At 43.0% G+C, this 21,566-nt stretch overlaps 1 protein-coding gene across 13 annotated transcripts in view; it reads left to right on the forward strand.

The window, feature by feature from the left end:
- The first annotated feature begins 209 nt into the window (after positions 1-209).
- Positions 210-21,566, forward strand: part of ELN (elastin) — an 84,900-nt gene continuing 63,543 nt past the window's right edge. For all 13 annotated transcript variants that reach the window (XM_083172061.1, XM_083172055.1, XM_083172062.1 and 10 more), the window contains exon 1: positions 210-367. In XM_083172061.1, coding sequence (XP_083028187.1) covers positions 289-367 — 79 coding nt within the window. In that variant the 5' untranslated portion in view covers positions 210-288. The remainder of the gene's footprint in view (positions 368-21,566) is intronic.

Genomic DNA, 21,566 nt, shown 5'->3' on the forward strand with positions numbered 1-21,566 from the left:
GAATTCTGCACCCCCTTCTCTGGCTCTGCTCCCATGTCTATTTCAGCCAGAATTGCAGAACGTCAGCCAAGAAAAATGAAAAAAAAAAAATAGAAAAGAAAAGAAAAAAAGGAAACAAAACAAAATAAAATATTCCCCCCTCCTCTCCCAATAATAAGGGGGTGGGATGGGGCTGCTGGCACTCTAAGAATGACGTCGTGTCTCTCTCTGCCCCTCCCTTGTTGAGGATGAGAGCTGAGCGGCGGGATAAAACCCAGCATGTGTGAGGGGACGGGGGCATTGTGAGACATGGAGAACATACGGCCTGCCGCTCCACTGTGGAGCATCATCCTGCTGCTTGCCTTCTGCCAAACGACTCTACAAGGAGGTGAGTGACCACGCACACCTGTGCACTGTACTCTAACGCTGTCATTTTTTAACAGACCAGGCTTAGTCACCCTGGGTCATTCATTTGTCCCATTAAATGTAGGTTAACCTAATTATTTTTTAGGGATGCAGCACACAATATTAGTGATCATTTCAAATCCACTAAGAAATCTCCAAATCATTGCATTGCTTAACAGTGTATACATTATCTGCAGCACTGCATACAGTACTGCACTACTCACCAATTCTTCAGACTCATCACATTTATATAGTGGTAGAGCTGCAGGACCATCATGCAATCATTACACATTATAAAGTAATTATTACTGTATGTAGTGCAGCCCACCTTACCTCCCACACATCACGCCCTGACCACCGCAGAATGCTGAAATAAGTTCCAAGTTCTAGGAAAGGTATAACCTGCATCTGACATCTGAGCATTTCGTTTCCAAACCCTCCTGCGTTCCCATCTCATCTGCGGATACACACAGCACTGTTACAAAGCACAGTTTTAAAGCCAATGTTTGACTCTTGGAGTAACTAATGCTTTTTGCAAACAGATGTGAATTCATTCAGTTTACATAGGACACTGACATTCACAAGCAGCATAAGTAACTTAAACAGTGTGGGGCCCTGGGATCAGCACACAGGACCATTTTAAATGGGAAAAAAATATCAATGAGACTCATTTGCTAGGAGTGCAAGAGATGTCACAGGTCCATATTCTTCGTTAAACCCCTGGGCCCACATTTTTAACCCCCTCACTGCCAGACATTTAACGTTTACATTTAACTGCCTGTTAAATGTAAGTTCAAATACAAGAGCTGTAGATAATGTATCTATTATTTATTCTTGTACATACCGTAAGGTGGCATTATATTACATATATGTAGGCGTGTGCTGTCCCATCTATGAACATTAGTAATTACCAGTGTTATTATATTAGTATTACCAAGGACATCTTCATTAGAGCAGCAACAATTCTATTTCATAACCAAGTCACACACTGCAAACGCAACCGATCCCCATGTTGGTGTATTCAGCACACATACAGCATGTTGCACAATATTTGACTCTTATATTAAATGGAAACTCACAGCAAAGAAAACTTTTTCTGTCTTTTAATGAAAGCTGTACCAAGCCTTGTACAGAGATACAGCGGAAAAGTTGCTCAAAGCACCAAATCAGCATCTACGGGGTAAATTTACTAAGATGGGAGTTGTTGTTGTTTTTTTTTTGAGGTGTGAGATATTGACCCTAGCAACAAATCAAATTGTAGCTCTCATCCTCTAAAACAGGGATGGCTAACCTTGACACTCCAGCTTTTGTTGAACTACACATCCCAGCATGCACTGCTACAAGTTTTGCTATTTGGTCATGCCAAAACTGATGCAGGGCATGATGAGGTGTGTAGTTCAACAACAGCTGGAGTGTCAAGGTTAGCCATCACTGCTCTAAAAGGTGCTATGTAAATGGTAAGTCGAATTGGTTGATAGGGGCAACATCTCACCTTTACCATTTACCCCTAACTGGCATTTCATAGCCTGTGTTAGATAAAAACAGTTAGCTGATTGGGTGCTTTGGACAACTTCTCCATTCTCCAAGGATTGATACTGTAAAACTCTCCATCCTAGTGAGTTAGCATATAAGAGGTACATACCTGGATACAGGTAGATAGTTGGTCCTCCTCTTGGATTCCCACCCAAAAATGAGCTTAGCACACATTTTCCAATCAGGGAACTTTGTTCAAAATAGTCATGCCAGTGATAGTCTCCCATTTAGCAAATGTACAGGCACAGCCATGAGTTTGCTAATAGAGTTGAACAGTCAGTTGAATTCTAGAACACTGACAGAGGGCTGGTCTAGTCTCGCAGAGGAAACAAGTGCATGAATCATTGCCAAGTTTACATGGATTGTAAGTGCATTTGAAAGTGAATTTCACAGAGATTTACAGCCATATGTCTTGTTTATCGGAGAAAGCTGTGCACATATGACTTGCAGTGCACTGGGGTTGAAATACACATTTTACACTAATTAAGGATGATATAGTTAAGTATACATGTAATTATGAATTGTAAACATGTTCCCAGCTACAGCAAGGGCTATATCACTTATCAAGACATCAGCCAACATATGTTTTCCTTATGTGCAAGCAATGCCGTCACTCGTTACTGCAATGAAGTTTGCTTTTACAGTGTGGTGTTATTTAATGCAACATGATACCACAGACTGTTAGTTTTGTAAGCCACTAAGAAAACAGGGTTAAATTTTAAAGTGTAGTCCTAATTCCTAATACTGAGCGTCTCGCACATTATGCAGTGGGTGATACCAAGTTATACTATACATGAATATGTGCCCTTATTCTGGTTCACTCGCAAAGGCAAATTCCTTCTCAAATGGACAAAACCATGTGCACTGCAGGTGGGGCAGATGTAACTTGTGCAGAGAGAGTTAGATTTGGGTGAGTTATTTTGTTTCTGTGCAGGGTAAATACTGACTGCTTTATTATTACACTGCAATATAGATCTCACTTTGAAGTAAAACCCCACCCAAATCGAACTCTCTCTGCACAAGTAACATCTGCCCCACTTGCAGTGAACATGGTTTTGTCCATTTGAGAAGGAATTTGCCTTTGCGAGTGAACCAGAATAACACCCATAGTCTACTCTATATACACTTCTCATTACAGCAGAGTAATGTGTTTATGGTAGGTGTATAACAGTTTAGAGAAGATGCAAGGAATTCTGGGAATAGAGAAGCTTTTAGTTTTGGCATTGGCGTGTTTTGTAAAGGGACAGTCATCTACAGTATCTAGGCATCCCCAAGTCTTTGCAGGCTGTCTACAGAAGTTCTTAAAAGTGTCTGGTCATCATTATGAGTGGTCAATGAATATATTACTTTGGCATTCATTTTTTGGGACATTTCTAAGTTATCATTATCCAAAATCCCAAAGACACAACCAACATCTGTGCATACTGTATGTTTGCACATGGGCGATGGTATAGAGATAAACTGCATGTTTAAATAATAGTGGCCTACTGATGCCATAGATATTATGGATAATGGGTAGTCTTCTGTTACTATCACAATGGGAGAGGTTGATGGCTATATTTATGTTATGACAAATGGGTGTCGTGGGACTACATTAATGTATCTTATTATAGTTTGTATTTAGGGTTTCATCTTTTCAACCCAATTAGAATCTACTTCTTATTGATTTAGCACCATCTAGAAAGTAATAGACAGAATCTGATTGGTTGTCCAGAGCAACATTCCATCTACAATAGAACGCCCATTTATGTAAATGAATATCATAAGATACAGTATTTGGAATACATTTAAAGAATCAAGGGTTTTATTAGGATAAACAAGTTTGGTTAATTGGTAAATGTTCCTGATTATAAAGGTGGTACATGATGCAGAAAGGTTGGGACATCCTTATATAGATGGATTCAGGAGTAACTGTGGTCATCCTCTTAAAGAGAACGCCGTCCAATCCCAGTTTAGCATGTCCCAAGCAATGCCTCGTTTCTCATGTTCTAGATTAGATCAATTTAGCATCTTCCATGGACTGGATTCTGTTCTTATGTGTTAGCTCTGCTCAGGCTGTAACTAGGGCTGTACAATAGGAGCACAATGGGTACAAATCTGAAGGGGGGGGGGGGGGGCACCGGGAATTACTATATTAGGTTAATTTGGAACATATTTAGTTACGGTTCAGGTTCTGTTTTCCATGTTTCATACCAGCTTTCATTATCTGTAGTGTGGCCTACTGCCAACAGGCAGAATTTACAATAGGGATCACTCATCCCTATTGTAAATCAGTGCATTTCGTCATGCTACTAAGCCCGTTGTAGGACAAGATCTCAATTCAAAACTCCCAGCAATGAGAGGCATTGTCAGCACTCAATATTCTGCTGATGTTGTACCAAAGTTCAGCGGAACATGTCCTATTGAGGTGATCTCTATCCATGTTATTCTTAGGTTTAGCTGAAATCCCCTCTCAAAGAGAACTGTAGTAGAGATCTGTTTCTCTGGAACTTCCAGATGTTTTCTGTCAAGGGAAGCAAAAGCTTTAACTCACAAGTGAAAGCTGACACATTCACATCTGACACGAAAGCATTTGCTGGAGCGGTTAACCATTTCCCCCCCAGCGCAGACCTGTATACAGTACCTACAGATCAGCAAGGCCATTGCCTCACCGATAGGATTCCTAAATACAGATGAAGCCCGTTAAGGTCATCACACAAATCAATGAACCAAAGATGCACAGTCATGTTAAAGCTTGTGTGTGCTGTACTTTTAATCGATTGTTTCTAGAACGATTTAAAAGGAGAGCGGTTTCCGTTTAATTGGGGAATGTTGATTAAATATCTTCATTATACACAGAGTTAAGCAAGGCTTTGCAGTGTACATTAGAACGCTGACAGCTAAGTACTGCTCAGCAGATGTGTGCACTCTGGACAGCCTCATACAGTATCTCCGCCCTTTAATTGACTTTCCGCTCTGTTATGATCTTTCTAATGCTCAGCAATTATTACTCTGCTCCAAGGCTGTGGAAGTAAGGGAGTAATACCACTGTACTATATATATATATATATATATATATATATATATATATTTCCCTGATGGGAGAGTTACACTCAGATCTGGAGAGAACGTTCTAGTTTTTGAAGTCACGTTGAATAAATACCAACATAAAACGAAGAACAATAACAGATGTTCTGCCACAGATCTGTAGCAATTGTTCTGGTTTTTTTTTTTTTTTTTTTAGGATTGTGAAACATCAGTGACTCCCCAGTGAACTGATTACAACAGAAATTATAATATAAGTACATTGTACAAGGGCTTCACTAACGTGCCAGGGATTGTAAATAAATAAATATATATATATATATATATATATATATATATATATTGTTCGTAGGGATCTATTTACTAATACTGCTTTTAGACTACAAATGTAGGGTCGCACCGGAACTTTGAAACGTCTCAGTCCTTGTGCAACTCTGCATGTGCGGTCTGGTCAGATTGCAGCAGTGAACCGGCAATTTTGTCGGTTCGCTGACGTCATCCAGGGGCGCGTCAGAGCATCATCGGGGGCGGGGGAGGAGGCAGCGGTTAGAGCTGGCGCTGCACCAATCGCTGCCTCCTCCATAGTGTGAACGGGAAATGAGTCAATCGACCAGATTAACCCGTTCACACTGCACAGGAACATGGCAATGAACCGGTAAGAACCCTTCTTTTTACCCGGTTTGTATTGCCGTGTTGCTACTGGTTAGATGTAACCGGTAACCCCTTTCAGGTCACACCATTACCGGGTCGAGCTGGCAAGAAACCAGCATGAATCCGGTAATTAAGTGCGATGTGAAAGGGGTATAAGCCTTAAAAAGAGATCAGTTCCTAACTGCCTTGTTACAGGCTGTGTTTGAAAAATGACAGGAGCTGGTTGGTTGGTATTTCATCTCCCCCCTTTATTTCTCTCCAATGCTTAGTACATAGCCACCATAGTGAAGAACTATTACAAAATGATTTTCTTTTGCTGTGTTAATAGAATCTAAGACTTTTTTGCACTAAGGCGGCTACAGAACTACACACTTTTGGCCTTTCTTGCTCTACAGGAGTTAATTAACATGTATGGCAATGGAGGGCTCATATAATAGCAGCTGCGTCTATTAACATATAACTGGAGCATAATCATATTCTGTGAAATGTCAGAAATTTTGCCCAGATATTGCTCTTTATTAATGTTCTAGACTCCCTGGCGGCTATTTATTATTTGCCTGGACCGCTACAGCACAAGAATCACTAGATGAAACTATCCTCATCTAAACCAATGCAATATTATACTTTGACAGGGCTGGTCCACGCTTGCACCAGATTTGGATCCAGCAGACTGCGATACACGATACTTCTCCCAGTGGTGCTCTTAAAAGGTTTTTAGGCATATCCTTTCCAGAAGATACTGTAGAATGAGGTTTGGCAAGAGGTCACTTTTTTTTTTTAATTTGGTTCAATGCGAAAATAAAAGGAAACAGTTTTTAGGTGAAAGAAAGCTGTTAATAAAAAATGAAGGACACGTCTGTTCTTCAAGTTTCAAACTACAGCGAGGTTTTAAAATGAAATACACAAGAACCCTCACTGCAGAATTTCTCTATAACTACATATTACGGTTACCTACAGAGAATATTGTGCCCATACTAGTCAAAGACACCATCGTGAGCAATCAGTCGGCACTAAATATACAAAACATTTGTAGCCCATAAACCCATTGCATGCCATTATAAGATATTACTGTTGAATGAGCTACAGTAGCAGTAGTTCTCAATTGCAATCAAAACCTACACCCTGAACTTTTCATCATGTTCCCCAAACCATTCTAACACATTCTCAACCTTATTGTGGTTGACTCGCAAGGCTGAAAATGTCACAGCCTTGGGGGTCCACCATTGTTCCAAGGTCCAGTGATGATGCTTGTACAGATGAAGTCTTCTTCAACTAGCCTTCTTTGGATAGCCATGGTGAGCCGGGATGCAGTCAATTTCCCGGTGGTCGGAATCCCGGTGTTTAGAATCTCAACGCTGGAATCCCGACCGCCGAAATCCCAAAACTTTCTCCCTCCGTGGGTGTCCACGACACCCATAGAGGGAGAATAAATTAGCGTGCCGAGCGTAGCGAGGCACCGGGCCCACTGTGTGGTGAGCGCAGCGAGCCCGCAAGGGTGGCGCTCCACGTCCCCCCTTGTCGGGATTTCGGCAGTCGGGATTCCAGCGTCGGGATTTTGAACGCCGGGATTCCGACCGCAGGAGTTCCATACGGAATCCGGTGAGCCATGACTCACCAAGGCCTATTGTTCTCCGCTGCATTACAATACATAGAACAAAACAGTAGGGGTTAAGCATAGGATTAAGTCTCTGGCTCACGTAATCTAATTAAAGGGCTAGATAAGGATGGCTCTATCTGTATACTCATTCTAGTCAATGTCGACAGTGGACAGGGGTTAGCATGGACACATAGCCCCACACAAAGCAAAACTTAATGCAATGTGTGCATTACACATTACTGTCATCATCGTTGACATTTTCTGTGATTTCTGCCACCAAATCCATCTGTTGGGTCATACAAGGATAGTTTTCGGACCTTTAAACCAATGAGGCTTGGCCTCCAACACCCTATTGAGGGTTCTTCCCCAGACCACTGTCATTAGGTACTGACCACAGCTGACTTTGAGCACCCCTCAAGCCACGTAGTTTTGGAAATGGTCTGACCCAGTGGTGTAACAACTACAATTTGGCCCTTATCAAAGTCACTTAGGTCTATACATCTGCCCACATCTTCTGCATGCAACATGTAGGCTATGGAGGCAATGCAAGTGGGTTTTTTTTTTTTTTTGGGGGGGGGGGGGGGGGGGCACCAAAGTAATGACCGCCTACCAACAATTCAGTTGTTGCTCTGATCAGGCACCCTTACATTTTAGAAATGGCATCTAAGCCCATCTAAAGTCCTGGTTAGTGATTTTAGAAACAGATTTTTCATTCATTTCGGCCTGCCACTACATGGGGTATTGATATCTGTCCCACAGCTAATGGGTGCCCGAAAGGAGAAACAACTGAATGGCTCTGTTTTGTATTCCTTACCTGAATCACACCAATGAAAACTAATGTCAGCTTACATATTAATATATATATAATGTAATATTAATAGTCAATGCCATTCACTTCTTAGTGGAATTATCTTAATGTTTTGACTCATGATGTAGCTATTGGGAGGGGGGAGTAATCTGGGCAACGCAAGCATGTCCGGAACATTTCTGGCCTTCCCCTGTGCTGGGCATCCCATGTATGGTAGTTTTTTAGGAGTTGTAGTTTTGTGATCCTTGCAGAACTGCAACTCATGCTAAATTAGGTCCAGTGTTTGTCAGTGTTATTGGGCCAGATGTTATAAGCTTGAAAAGTGAGAAAATGGAGAGTGAGAAAATGCCAGCCAATCAGCTGCTGCCTGCCATATCACAGGCCATGTTTGAAAAATGACAGTAACCGATTGGCTGGTGGGTTATCACTCTATATTTTATCACTTTTTAAGGCTCAGTACATCTGGCCCATTATGTCTAGAAGTGAAAGCATTATATACACGTGCCCCTTTACGACCAGAGGGAAATGTGTAGGTTATTATGCACTATATTTTTCTTTGAAAGTTTTTCATTCCTAAGGCTTCTGGACACGGTTCTATACTGAGTCAGAACCAGTTTACACAGCACATTGGACAGCCCCGTTTACACTAAACAGAATTCTGGCCAGCTTGTCACTCACAGACACTCCCATGAGGCGGACTTCTGCATTCACAGCCAATCAGAACCCTGATAGCTAACAGGGATGGATTTTCAGGTCAACCTAGATTATTTTTCAAGGAATCTTTTACACCAATCGGTGACCTAGGTAGACCCAGGTTATTAGGGCAGTAAGAAAGGGGTATTATATAGGGGCCTGCTACATGTACCACACATTATCAGTTAGTTTAAACCGTCATCAATGTTTTACAGAAATAATTAAACACATGTATAATAATGGCCTCTAGGAGCATTTTAAATTCCTTCCTGTCAGTGCCTTACTTTCCATGTAAGCCTGTGGCAGAATTAAGCCGTACAGACATTTCCTCTCCTGATAGCAGGTTAAATGTACACAAAAGTAAATGAGTTACATGTGCCAGAACAGTACTTTAACTTTTCTATAGCCATTGTATAAAATATATACTGGAGTATGCCATGCACTAATATAGCAACCATGCTAGAGCGATGACCAACTAGGAAAGTTTATAGTAAATTTTGATGGGTTCCAATAAGCACCAACAGAATATCTGGGTGACACAGACATACTGTACTTGCTCCATCTCCAGTCAGTCAAGGTCCATAGGCAGAATCCTATTAGTAAAACTACTTTGTCTGTTGGTCATATTATCTCCATTGTTTTCCAACTCATACAACAACCTGGAGAAATCCATATGAAGCCATATAAAGTTTGTATATTATCTCTGTGAGATGAGCCTGGGGCAGATGTATTAAGTCTGGTGCGGTAATAAAGTGGAAGGTGATAATGCATCACCCAATCAACTGCCAGACATTTTTCAAATACAGCTGATTGGCTGGTGTGTTTTCACCCATCACTTTACCAGTTTTAATACATCTGCCCCCCAAGTGTGCTGTGCCGGGCAATATACTGTAGCAGTTTTATTGACTTAAGAATCTTCTTCTCTCTGATAATGTAACAACTACTGCAACTCTCTCCCTCTTATATGGGATTAATTCTCCCTCCTTGCCCTTTGCACTGTAGTTTTACTGACTAAGGCCCTTATTCTGATTGAGTCGGATGGCTGCGTGTGCGGTCGGACAGCCGATGTTTGGTGTTTGCGCATGTGCAGAGGTGTTTCTGTGCATGTGCGAACGACTCGCACGTCCGAACATGGTGTGAGTTCCGTGCAGAAAATGATCGGTCGGAACCATCCGAGTAGGGGGTCGAGAGGGGCGTCAAGGGAGGTTTGGGCTCATTACCATATGCGTACGCCCCGCGTTTCATGGGCGTTCCCATGAAAACGCTGGGCGTACGTATGGTAATCCGGCCGTGACGCACGTGTGGGGGGGGGGACAGCTGACATAGCCGGATGTCATCTGCCTGCCCATATCCCTGCTTTCATATGGAAAAATGTCCGAGTGGTCTGGAGCACTCGGTGCTGCCTGACTGCTTGGTCCATCATTCAATGGTCAGAGACCATCGAATGATGGGGGAGGTTCCCACAGATGGGGGAGGTGTTCACATGAAACTTCCACTCGCGGTCCGTTCGCTCTGCGTCTTACCGCATTTGGACGGTGTGAGCGATCCGTACAGTTGGCGTAGCTAAGAACACTCGGTTCCTGTCCGAAATAAAATGACTACAAACTGCGGCATTGTGGCTAACAAACCCAGAAATTTTGCCTAATACAGAACATTGGTGTGTGTGTCCCCAAAACGAGAGCCGTGCTCAAAACAACCCCAGCAAAATTGATCATATTGGTTACAGGTCAGTTGAAATATGCAACTGGAAGATGACTACTACTGGCCTGTTTATACAGATATCTTCTAACCTCTCTAGGCAGAACTAGTGTAAATCACAAGTGATATAACCACTCAGCACAAGCACTGAATGGACAGATCTTGTATAGCTTGGCTGCCAAGCAGCTGAGTAGCAAGACAGGCCAAAGTGCAGATAGACTAGAAGGCAATGTAAGTGTTCCACTGGGATCGGACAACTGCCAGCCAGCTTTTGCAAAATATCTAACTGTTCCCCATAGAGATATTTGATATTCTTGTTACACTTATTACATAGCAAAGGCCAAACTTTTTACAGCAATTTCTGTTCTAGATAAGATGATAGCGGGGCCTCTCCATAGACTTAGGGGAAGGGTGCTAGTGATATGAGCAATATTGTTGCAACTACACAGCATTGTAATAACTTTAAACACTACTAGGGAAGCCAATCCCGAGATTCGGGATTGAAACATGCTCAATCCTAGGATTCCCTTCCTTAATTAAAAAATATATATATACATATTTACTTACATGTGCGGTTGTGGCCGGGAGCCAGGCGGGTGGGCGGTGCAGCCGGTAGCCGGGCGATGCAGACGAGAGCGAAGTGGGCGGGCAGTGCGTCCTGGAGCAAGGTGACCCAGACGGGTAGAGCAGCTGACCACATCACGCTGCCCAGAGCCACACAGCCGTGGATTGCAGAAGCCAGGCAGCGGGTGCTCAGGCATTTCACGGAAATCTAATCACGAAATCCCGGGATTGTAAATAAAAACCCCAGGATTGAAATCCTGACAATTTAGGGCCAAATTCATTGGCCATCCTAAACACTATGCAAAGATGGGGCGTTTGGAGTGAGTCCACCTGCATACTTGCCTACCTGACCCTCTCCATGCGTGAGAAAATGCTCTGTTCCTGGACTTCCCTGGTAATGTATGATTGCCATCACCTGTGGGGAGCTAGGTAAAGGTGTTTCACCACAGGTGATGGCAATCATACATTACCAGGGAAGTCCAGGTACAGAGCATTGCAGAGGGTCAGGTAGGCAAGTATGAGTCCACCTGTGTCAGTGATGTCCATGCCAGTATGATCAGTTCTCCAAGTCTATGGCAGAACGCAAACCTTGTAGTCATTTTAAAAACTGTACATATGAAATTCACATACTGGTGTATAGATACAGCTACAGATATTTGCAATGTTACTGCAAGCTATCCTCTGCTGTTCCTGGATTCAATGAAAGCTTACAAACTCCACAGTGTTCCATGACTACCATTAATGCTAAAAGCACATAATAAATTCAGAGCACAAAGGATAAGTGCAAAATGTTTTTGCTTAAACCATCTAGCCTGGAGAGCCTCGCAACAATAGCACTATATTTAAAAACTGGCCAGACGTTCCTACTAAATAATTTTCCATGGACACTTTTTCTTTTTTTTTTATAAAGCTTAAACTTGATTTATTATGGTTAAAGTAAATAGAGTCAAGTTTAGTCTACACATATTTCTTCACCACATAAAACTGAAATAAACCCAAGCTGTTATATTAGAGAGCAGCGTACGTTACCCAAACCATTAAAGTCGAGAATTAATCAATTAAATTCCAACACACAAATAAAAAAAGCCAATACCCCAACGTCTGCATTCTTATGACCTTTGGCTAGAGTTGGGTTTAGATATGCCATCCTTAGCTCCTGCATATGCCTGCATATTTCTAGCCACCCCATTCTACCTCTCTAGAGTGCCTACAAAAATCCACACTCTACCTCCCCCATGCACTGCGCAACAAAGAGTCATGCACAGCTTTGGCCCACTGCAATAGGAATCAACACTGTGCCCACCTCTGTATTAGGCCCTGCATGACTAGGAAAGCATAAGTATGGGCAGTGGAGTAACTTCATATTTAAAGGCCCCATAGTAAAGGGTTCTAGAGCATGTTAATTTGACAGTTGGCTGTGGGTTCTAGGGAGGGAGGAGATGAAGCAGCAGGTAAGAGGATTATCTCATCCTCATACTGCCCATGGTAAGTGTAGATGGCGGTAGCAATGCTCCCCTCAACCAAATACATTGACTGTGGCCTCTCAAATATTTGTGGGGTTGGGCTAAACCCCCCACTAGTCATCCCTCCATTATGACATCTACAGCATGGGTGCAAGGGAAACTCTGTGATGTTGGTAGCTGCGAATTGCTGTCCAAGTAGAACTTTTGTCCCTCGATTACAATTAGATTGCAGCCATGAACACATTTTGTAGCTGGAGGTGTGTGTGGAAAAGGTGGCAGCAAGATTAGGGCAGCCTTTGCTGTATGGAGGCATCCGGAGCAGCCAGACATAAAGGGGAGGATCTATTGGTAATGTGATTTGGGAGCTGGACAATAATGTTGTGTCTGGGGGCGACCAGACTCCTATAGTCCCTCCTGTTTTTCATGTAAGGTTTCTAAACTCTAATCTTCAGATGGAGAATGTTTCTAAAAGCAAAGAAAAGTTCACAAATACATATGTATCTGTTTAGCACCTGGTCATCAGTGGAAATGCAGCTGTATTCATAATGGAAACATTTCTTTTTGTTTGTCCCAAAATGTGGAGGACAATGAGATGTTTAACCTTGTTCGTACATTTGCTAAGCTACTACTGCTTATACTCAAGCCCAGAAAATACGTCAAACATGACCTGTTAGGGTACTCCACTGTTATCGAGAATCCCTGCCTTAAAGGGACCAAGCAGTCATCTAGTTACTGCAGATTAAATGGGTATGGGTAAAAAACGGACCCAGATATGCCCACGGACCGCTGGACCGGACATCAAAATCTGCAGTCCGGAGCTTGTAGTGTCTGATCCTGGGGGGTGTCCTGTCCGGGGGGCTTCACGTGACAGCTGTCACCATGGAGAGGAGGAGGGGAGATAAAAGCCTCTCTGGATGGTCCAGACATATATAATAAAACATGGTAATCTCCCCTTGCCCATGTCCCTGGTGAAAGCTATCACAGTCATCCTCTCGGACAAGACGCCCCCAGGACGGGACACCCCCCAGACCGGACACTACAAGCTCCGGACTGCAGATTTTGATATCCGGTCCGGCAGTCTGGGGTCTTGTTCGGTCCGGTTTTTACATAGTACCAGATTAAATACCTATTTCAAAGAAGTAGGATGCGCTACCAGGCTCATGTAAAACTCTGCAAACCCTAGAGGTTCAATAAACTGCGCATTCATAGCTTTGGAAGAATGGTGGCCAACCATGCCATGAATCATTCAGTTAGGGGTTCTTTTCCCAAATTTATTTGGGCATATCATTAGAAACATCTGGGCTATTTTCAATATAGCTTATCCAATAACGTACATGCACAAACTACTCCCGTTTGCATGCTTCTGCGGTGAATGACATTGTGGGTTAATGGTTGAGCACTCGGGAGGTCCTTCACAGAGGATATGCTATATTATCCCAGAGGGGTCTGTCTAATTGGCAGCACCTGCAGTCCACGCTGCTGCCTGCTGCTCCTCCAAAGTAGAAATGCCTGGTTTCAGTTTTTGCTAGAATTATTATGACAGACATGGAAAGTGAGCCAAAATCAATCTCTGAGGAAGAGGCAAAGCATTAGCCTCTTTATGTCCCATCTTTCTCTGCAGCTGTACAAGGAGCAAATTCCTCCTTAAACTTCCACATTCTTGTACCCTACATCATTAGTGCTGTGTAAGAGACCATTGCAATGTACAGTATACCTCAATGTACGTTGCACTGATACATGACAGTGCAAACTTGCAACACTATTGGTGTAGGGGACAGGAATGTAGACGTTAAAGGAGGAATGTGTTCCTTGTAGAGCTGGCAGATCTTATTTTATTCTACACCTACTATGACTCTGTGTGTTCTACAGATAGTTACTCAGTACCTACAGCCACTTGTTGCTGAGGTCAGGGGTGTTGAGAGGGGTTTGGGGTAGGTACATTATCCAGGCACCTCGGCCTGGTGACCTTCACTCCCCTAAGAGGACAGGCCTCACAGATTTGGTCACCCCTATAATATCAGGAGTTGGCTTTTCTTAAAGCACCTTTGCTTGGCATTTAAATGCAGGTTAAGGTTATTGATAACCACTGTAGAGAAATTAGAAAACAGTAGGATTGGGCATTTAAAATATACAGGGAACATGTATAACAATTAACATCAAAAGAAATACTGTCAAAATTCAGGTACCATTAACAATTTTGCATTGGTCTCCTGTTTACTTTATCACAATCATCCATGCACCAGAACTGCAGAAAACAGAAGCTCTTGTCCCTTGTAGAAAATAAGTTAAATCAATAACTGTAACTGATATATTTACCCCTTTTACACCGGTCCCGGGTCATTTTGCCGGGTGCAGTCTAATCCCACTCACACCACCCGCACATTACCAGGTTAAAGCTTTTCAATCCGTGAATTTGATGAAAAACCCGGGTTTTTCTGTGGTGTGAAAGGGTCAACACGGGTCTTCAATCCCGGCACTCCATCCCTGGTCAAGAGCAGGGTTGGGGTGCCTGGGATTTAAGACCCGTGTTGACCCATTCACACCAAAGAAAAAACAGTTTTTTCAGCAAATTCCCGGTTTGAAAAACTTTAACCCGGTAATTTGCTTCTGGTGTAAAAGGGATATAAGTGGTAAGCTACTGTATATTAAGCCAGCAACACTGCCTATTTGCAAACACACAAAGGGCCTTTTTCTGGTTCATTCGCTCGGACACGTGCACGCACCCTTGCGAATGAACCAAACCCGCCATGCGAATGGTTAGGCTGCACCACCCATTCACACACCGAATTCGATCGCAAGGCTTGGGATCGGATGTTTTACATGAACATCCATTTGCAGGCCAGTGGGAACCTCCCCCATCTTTCGATGGTCGGGTTACCAATTTGCGCTGCAGCTCACCCGGGTCCTTTCCATGTAAAACCCTGTTAGTGACCCTTCAAGCTTTCCTTGGAGACTGGACTCAGGTGGAGCCATTTCTACTGACAAACATTATTGAATGCACGGTCATGTGCAATAATCTGGAATATGCAAGGGGTATAAGAAACACTAATTCAGTACCGATTCATGTGAACCTGCTGCATCCTGTAACAATTCACATAGGCCCTTATTCTGGTTCACTCGCAAAGGCAAATTCCTTCTCAAAAGGACAAAACCATGTTGCACTGCAGGGGGGCAGATGTAAAATGTGCAGAGAGATTTAGATTTGGGTGAGTTATTTTGTTTCTGTGCAGGGTAAATACTGACTGCTTTAGTTTCACACTGCAATATAGATCTCACTTTGAAGTAACCCCCCCCCCAATCTAACTCTCTCTGCACAAGTAACATCTACCCCACCTGTAGTGCACATGGTTTTTTCCTTTTGAGTATGAATTTGCCTTTGCGAATGAACCAAAATAACCCCTCATAGCCTCATCGATATTGTACTTTGTAATTCTGCATTGGTGCACTCACTTGGGCAGATCCAATGGCCATGATTGTTCCATGCTGAACCTGGCTATTGCACAAAATCTTTACACTGATGTATATTTTTTACAGTAAGGTTAAAACTCTCATATGTACCAGAGCTTGTTGTTCAGAAGATCATTTATTTATTGATCCAAACCCATGACTATGACTGTGAGACAGCCTTTCACAGAAATATGGCTGTGTGCAATAAACAATGTCTCAGAGATTTTTTGCGTAAACATAGCTGTCCAGCAGTAAATCCAAGCAAAAAGCAAAATAGTTCTGCTCACTTTCTGAGTTACAATTATTCTCGAGTCTGTTATAAAAGTATAAACCAAAAAGAGTAAGTCAATCTTACTCATTCCACAGGGCTTACCACACAGGAAGCATGGAGAGTTTCAGGGTAGGCGGAACACAACATGATTTTTCCAGCATGACAAATGAACAGTGCCATATCAACTGATGTAACTGACAGCATGTTTGACAGGATTTTTATTGTACCATTAAAAGTTATGGAGACTAAACTGTTGGTCATTTGAGACAATTATGTACCTTTGTTGGCACAATAAATCATTGCAGTGCTTGTTTCAAAGGGCCTACATAGAAGATTACAGCTGCGGCACTAAGCTGTAAAGTGTCAGAACCCTGGACAGCTGCCCCAGAGATGATGGCTTATTATGGGCACAGGGGTTCGCAGTGCTTTCTCCTGTAAACCCTTTTATCCAGCTCGTGACAGCAGCTGGCTTATTGCACCAGGCAGTGTCAGCCACCTTCTAATACCCTTGTGATTGTAGGATAAGCAATAAGAACAAGTTGCAGAGCACATTTACTCTTCCACAAGGAACCTTTACGACCATAAAGGTTTCTTATTGAAAAATAAGGGCCAGATGTATCAAGCTTCAAAAAGGTATAAAGTGGAGAGTGATAAACAACCAGCCAATCAGCTCCTACCTGTCATTTTTTAAACCCAGCCTGTAACATGACAGGAATGAGCTGATTGGCTGGCTGTTTATCACTCTCCAATTTATCACTTTTGAAGCTTGATACATCTGGCCCTAAATGTGCTCTTCAACATCAATACTGTACAACATTGCCATACATACCATCTTAAAACAATAATTATCTTTAATATGTTGATCCATTGCCTCACATGCCTACTTAAAGGATAATTCAAACACGTTGCTTGCATTAAACATATTTGGCCAAGGAATACATACATACTTTCTTGGAAATGAAACATGGTAACCATGTGATCTACTTCTAGAACATTATACAGAAATAGAAGACACAGTCTATGATCTAGCCATTCTCAGACCGGTCACTCCGCAGACTCTTGGCAAGAGCATACAAAATGCCGTGATTTGGGCTTATAACCCTGACGGTAGCATAGCAATGGTGGGCCAGTGTCCAACCTGTATATGGTATCGCTGTCCCCCGTCGACCATGTTCTTTACTGGTCTTTACTAGTGGGTGGCGGTGCAATGAAGGGTAATGTTAGGGATTCTACATAGCCTTGGTACTTTATGGCCAGCCTCATCCAACAACAAACATTTTGTGTTACCTCCTATGCAGGTATTGTCTTTATGCAGGATACAAGTACTGGTTACTTACAGGCTGATATATAGACATGGGCCTATTTAGAAGTGAATGTATCCATCTCTACAAGATACTACTGTAGATAAACTAAATATTTGCCAACATTTGCTGTCATGTCCTTGGAAAACATCTTTTCAAATGTTACGTAAGCAACGAAAAATAAACAAACATCACTTTGTATTATAGATGTGCAAGTTCGGTTTGACCCGAATTTACTCAGATCTCACAGTGCAATCTAATTGGCTGTCCAAAACACCTGACAGCCAATACCAATTCAAAAAATCCGAACTTGCACTAATTTTGACAATAAGAACCGAGTAAATCCAAACTGCTCAACTCTACTTTGTATATACAGTAGTGTAGCCACTATGCAGAGTGAGGTGTTATCAGCTGATAGGTTATTGTTGCAGAAACCCTCTAAAACTGGCCATACATTAGGACGACCTATATATGACCCTGATCTTATGCAGGTCATGGAGCGGTCAAACGAACGGGCGTATGCGCTTGAAGGCACATTTTAAATATATACTATACATACAGTAGTCATGTAATTGCTGCACAAGTGGTCATGGAAGCAACAAAAAATAGTTTTTTAGGAGGCCTATATATTTCAGGTTTTAGTGGATTTTTGCAACATTACCCTAACAGGGACCAAGTAGTTTCATGCAATGAAGCAATCAAAAGGCAACTGTTCTGTGGTTTAACCATCAGTAGTTAGTGAATAGCAGAGATCAGAAGTTTGCAGATACTCACATGAGCTCTGCTGTGGTCACTACTCTCTGGTCTCTGCAGTAGAATGGACAGCATCAGCCATCAGAATGAAGCTTGCAATGGTAGCAGGTACCTCAATCCCAGCATTTTTATATTTATATACTAAAATACAGATGCTCAATCAGTTGATGCTAAGCAGGGAAATGCTAGGTAAGAAAAACATTAGGGACCCTCAATACTCAGAGAAGCCATGACGGATGCCTTGGGGTTTACCTTTAAATATATGTAACCAAGATCTCTGAATCTACTACCATGTGGTTTTTAAATCTGGCTACTGATATCATTCAGTGTTTTGATATCATTCAGTGTTCATTTTGTGTTTTCTTAAATTGATGTACTGTAAGCTCGTTTGCCTTCTATATCATGTCTGTACCATGGAGAGCTGAATATCTTCCTAACCCTAACTGTCCTCTGCAGCCTAACCCTAACTGTTCTCTATCCACAACCTAACTCTATCTGTCCCCTCCTGCAGCCTAACCCTAACCATTTCCTCCCACAACCTAACTCTATTTGTCCTCTCCTGCAGCCTAACCCTAACCCACCCCTCCTGTAACCTAACCCTAACTGTTCTCTATCCACAACCTAACTCTATCTGTCCCCTCCTGCAGCCTAACCCTAACCCACCCCTCCTGTAGCCTAACCCTAACTGTTCTCTATCCACAACCTAACTCTATCTGTCCCCTCCCGCAGCCTAACCCTAACCATTTCCTCCCACAACCTAACTCTATCTGTCCCCTCCCGCAGCCTAACCCTAACCATTTCCTCCCACAACCTAACTCTATCTGTCCCCTCCTGCAGCCTAACCCTAACCATGTCCTCCCACAATCTAACCATATCTGTCCTCTCCCGCAGCCTAACCCTAACCCACCCCTCCTGTAGCCTAACCCTAACTGTTCTCTATCCACAACCTAACTCTATCTGTCCCCTCCCGCAGCCTAACCCTAACCATTTCCTCCCACAACCTAACTCTATCTGTCCCCTCCCGCAGCCTAACCCTAACCATTTCCTACCACAACCTAACTCTATCTGTCCCCTCCTGCAGCCTAACCCTAACCATTTCCTCCCACAACCTAACTTTATCTGTCCTCTCCTGCAGCCTAACCCTAACCATTTCCTCCCACAACCTAACTCTATCTGTCCCCTCCCGCAGCCTAACCCTAACCATTTCCTCCCACAACCTAACTTTATCTGTCCTCTCCTGCAGCCTAACCCTAACCCACGTGGAAAAATTCAACCTAGGTTGAAAAATAGAGCGCTAGTACCAGAGGAGTCTTCTTAAAAAGCGGCTGCTGGGATAAGGGTTGGTCAACCCTTAGAAAATACAAAGAAACAACAAGATTTTTAGCAGCGCTTGACAGTGAAGGACACTAAATGGTAAAAAAAATATAACAATTTATTGCACAATTAAAATACAATCTATATGAAATAAAAGCATATCCACATGATAATGGGGGTAATGGGGCAAGTGTTGGTGGGACCGAATTGGTGAGGGGGACCAAATAATAATATGACCTGCTCTGATCCGCGAAGATAAGTCCCGATGGAGTACAGTCCAAGATTGTCTGGGAAATCGCTGGAGGGATCGGTCCTTAATGATGTTGAAGTAGGACCAATCTTAAACCTCGACCAGTAGTGCCGTTTTTTCCATCTTTTACACCCGATTTGGATATTATACATCCCCACTGGAACTACTTTTCGCACTACTGGTCGAGGTTTAAGATTGGTCCTACTTCAACATCATTAAGGACCGATCCCTCCAGCGATTTCCCAGACAATCTTGGACTGTACTCCATCGGGACTTATCTTCACGGATCAGAGCAGGTCATATTATTATTTGGTCCCCCTCACCAATTCGGTCCCACCAACACTTGCCCCATTACCCCCATTATCATGTGGATATGCTTTTATTTCATATAGATTGTATTTTAATTGTGCAATAAATTGTTATATTTTTTTACCATTTAGTGTCCTTCACTGTCAAGCGCTGCTAAAAATCTTGTTAACCCTAACCCACCCCTCCTGTAGCCTATCCCTAACTCTACCCCTGCAGCTTAACCATAATCTTTACCACCCCCACAGCCTAACCCCAACCTTCTTCCTAGTGCATTCTGACAGTTGAGATCCCGTTCTTGGTATAATCAGAATCAGAATCAGAATCATCTTTATTGGCCAGGTATACTTGCGTATGCTTGGAATTTTTTGTGGTAACAGTGCAGCATCAATCAGGGAACACAAAGGGGGTGAGAAGAGAGGCATAAACATACATCACATACATTTCACATGTATCTAGAAAAGTTCGAGTTAGTATTTGGTATGTTCAATACGGTTTAGTTGGTGGACAGCTATTGGGAAGAAGCCTTTTGTAGTTCTTGTCGTCTTTGCTGGGATGGACCTAAAACGTCTGCCTGATGGAAGGGGTTCAAACAGGTTGTGGCCAGGGTGTAGCTTGTCCGCCAAGATCTTTCCTGCACGCTTATTGACCCTGGCTAGGTATAGTTCTTGGACAGTGGGGAGCTCCGCCCCAATGATCTTTTCTGCCATCCTCACCACTCTTTGCAACTTTCGTCTGTCATTCTCGTTTGCTCCTCCGAACCAGATTGTGATCGAGGAGCAAAGGACAGACTCTACTATGGCAGTGTAGAAGATGAGCAGCAGCTCCTGCGGGATGTTGAATTTCTTGAGTTGCCTCAGGAAGAACAACCGCTGCTGAGCCTTCTTGACAGTTGTAATGATGTTGGGACCCCATTTGAGGTCGCAGGAAATCTTTGTTCCTAGGAATTTGAAGGAGTCGACCCTCGACACTACTCTGTCAGATATTATGAGTGGGTGCATGGCATTTGGTTTCCTTCTGAAGTCCACCACCATCTCCACCGTTTTGAGGGGGTTGAGGTCAAGGTTGTTTCCGCTACACCATTTAGTTAGCCGATCCACCTCCCGTCTGTATGCCGACTCGTTTCCATCCATGATTAGGCCGATAACCGTTGTGTCGTCTGCAAATTTTATAATTTTTACTGACTGTTCTGCTGAGGTGCAGTCGTTTGTGTAGAGGGAGAAGAGCAGGGGGGAGAGGACACATCTAACAAGCCACAATTCACCTCTGCTAAGTAGCATCCACCCTGAAGGCCATCGACTACTCTAGTTCCTTGGACATTGCTAGCTCCAAGAGCAACATCTCCCCATCTATTGCCAGTAATTGCAATAGCCCACCTGACAGGACTTACAACATGGATCTCCCACTGCAGTTTGTTTACTAAGTACAGCTAAGCCAGTATCGTTGCAGGTCTCCCCCACGGCCCGGGCTGTCTTACACCCGGGATCTGGCGCTGGTGGATCAGATATT

Source organism: Crinia signifera, chromosome 2 (assembly GCF_055691185.1).
Source record: "Crinia signifera chromosome 2, ASM5569118v1, whole genome shotgun sequence".
In the NCBI taxonomy this organism is placed as follows: Eukaryota; Metazoa; Chordata; class Amphibia; order Anura; family Myobatrachidae; genus Crinia; species Crinia signifera.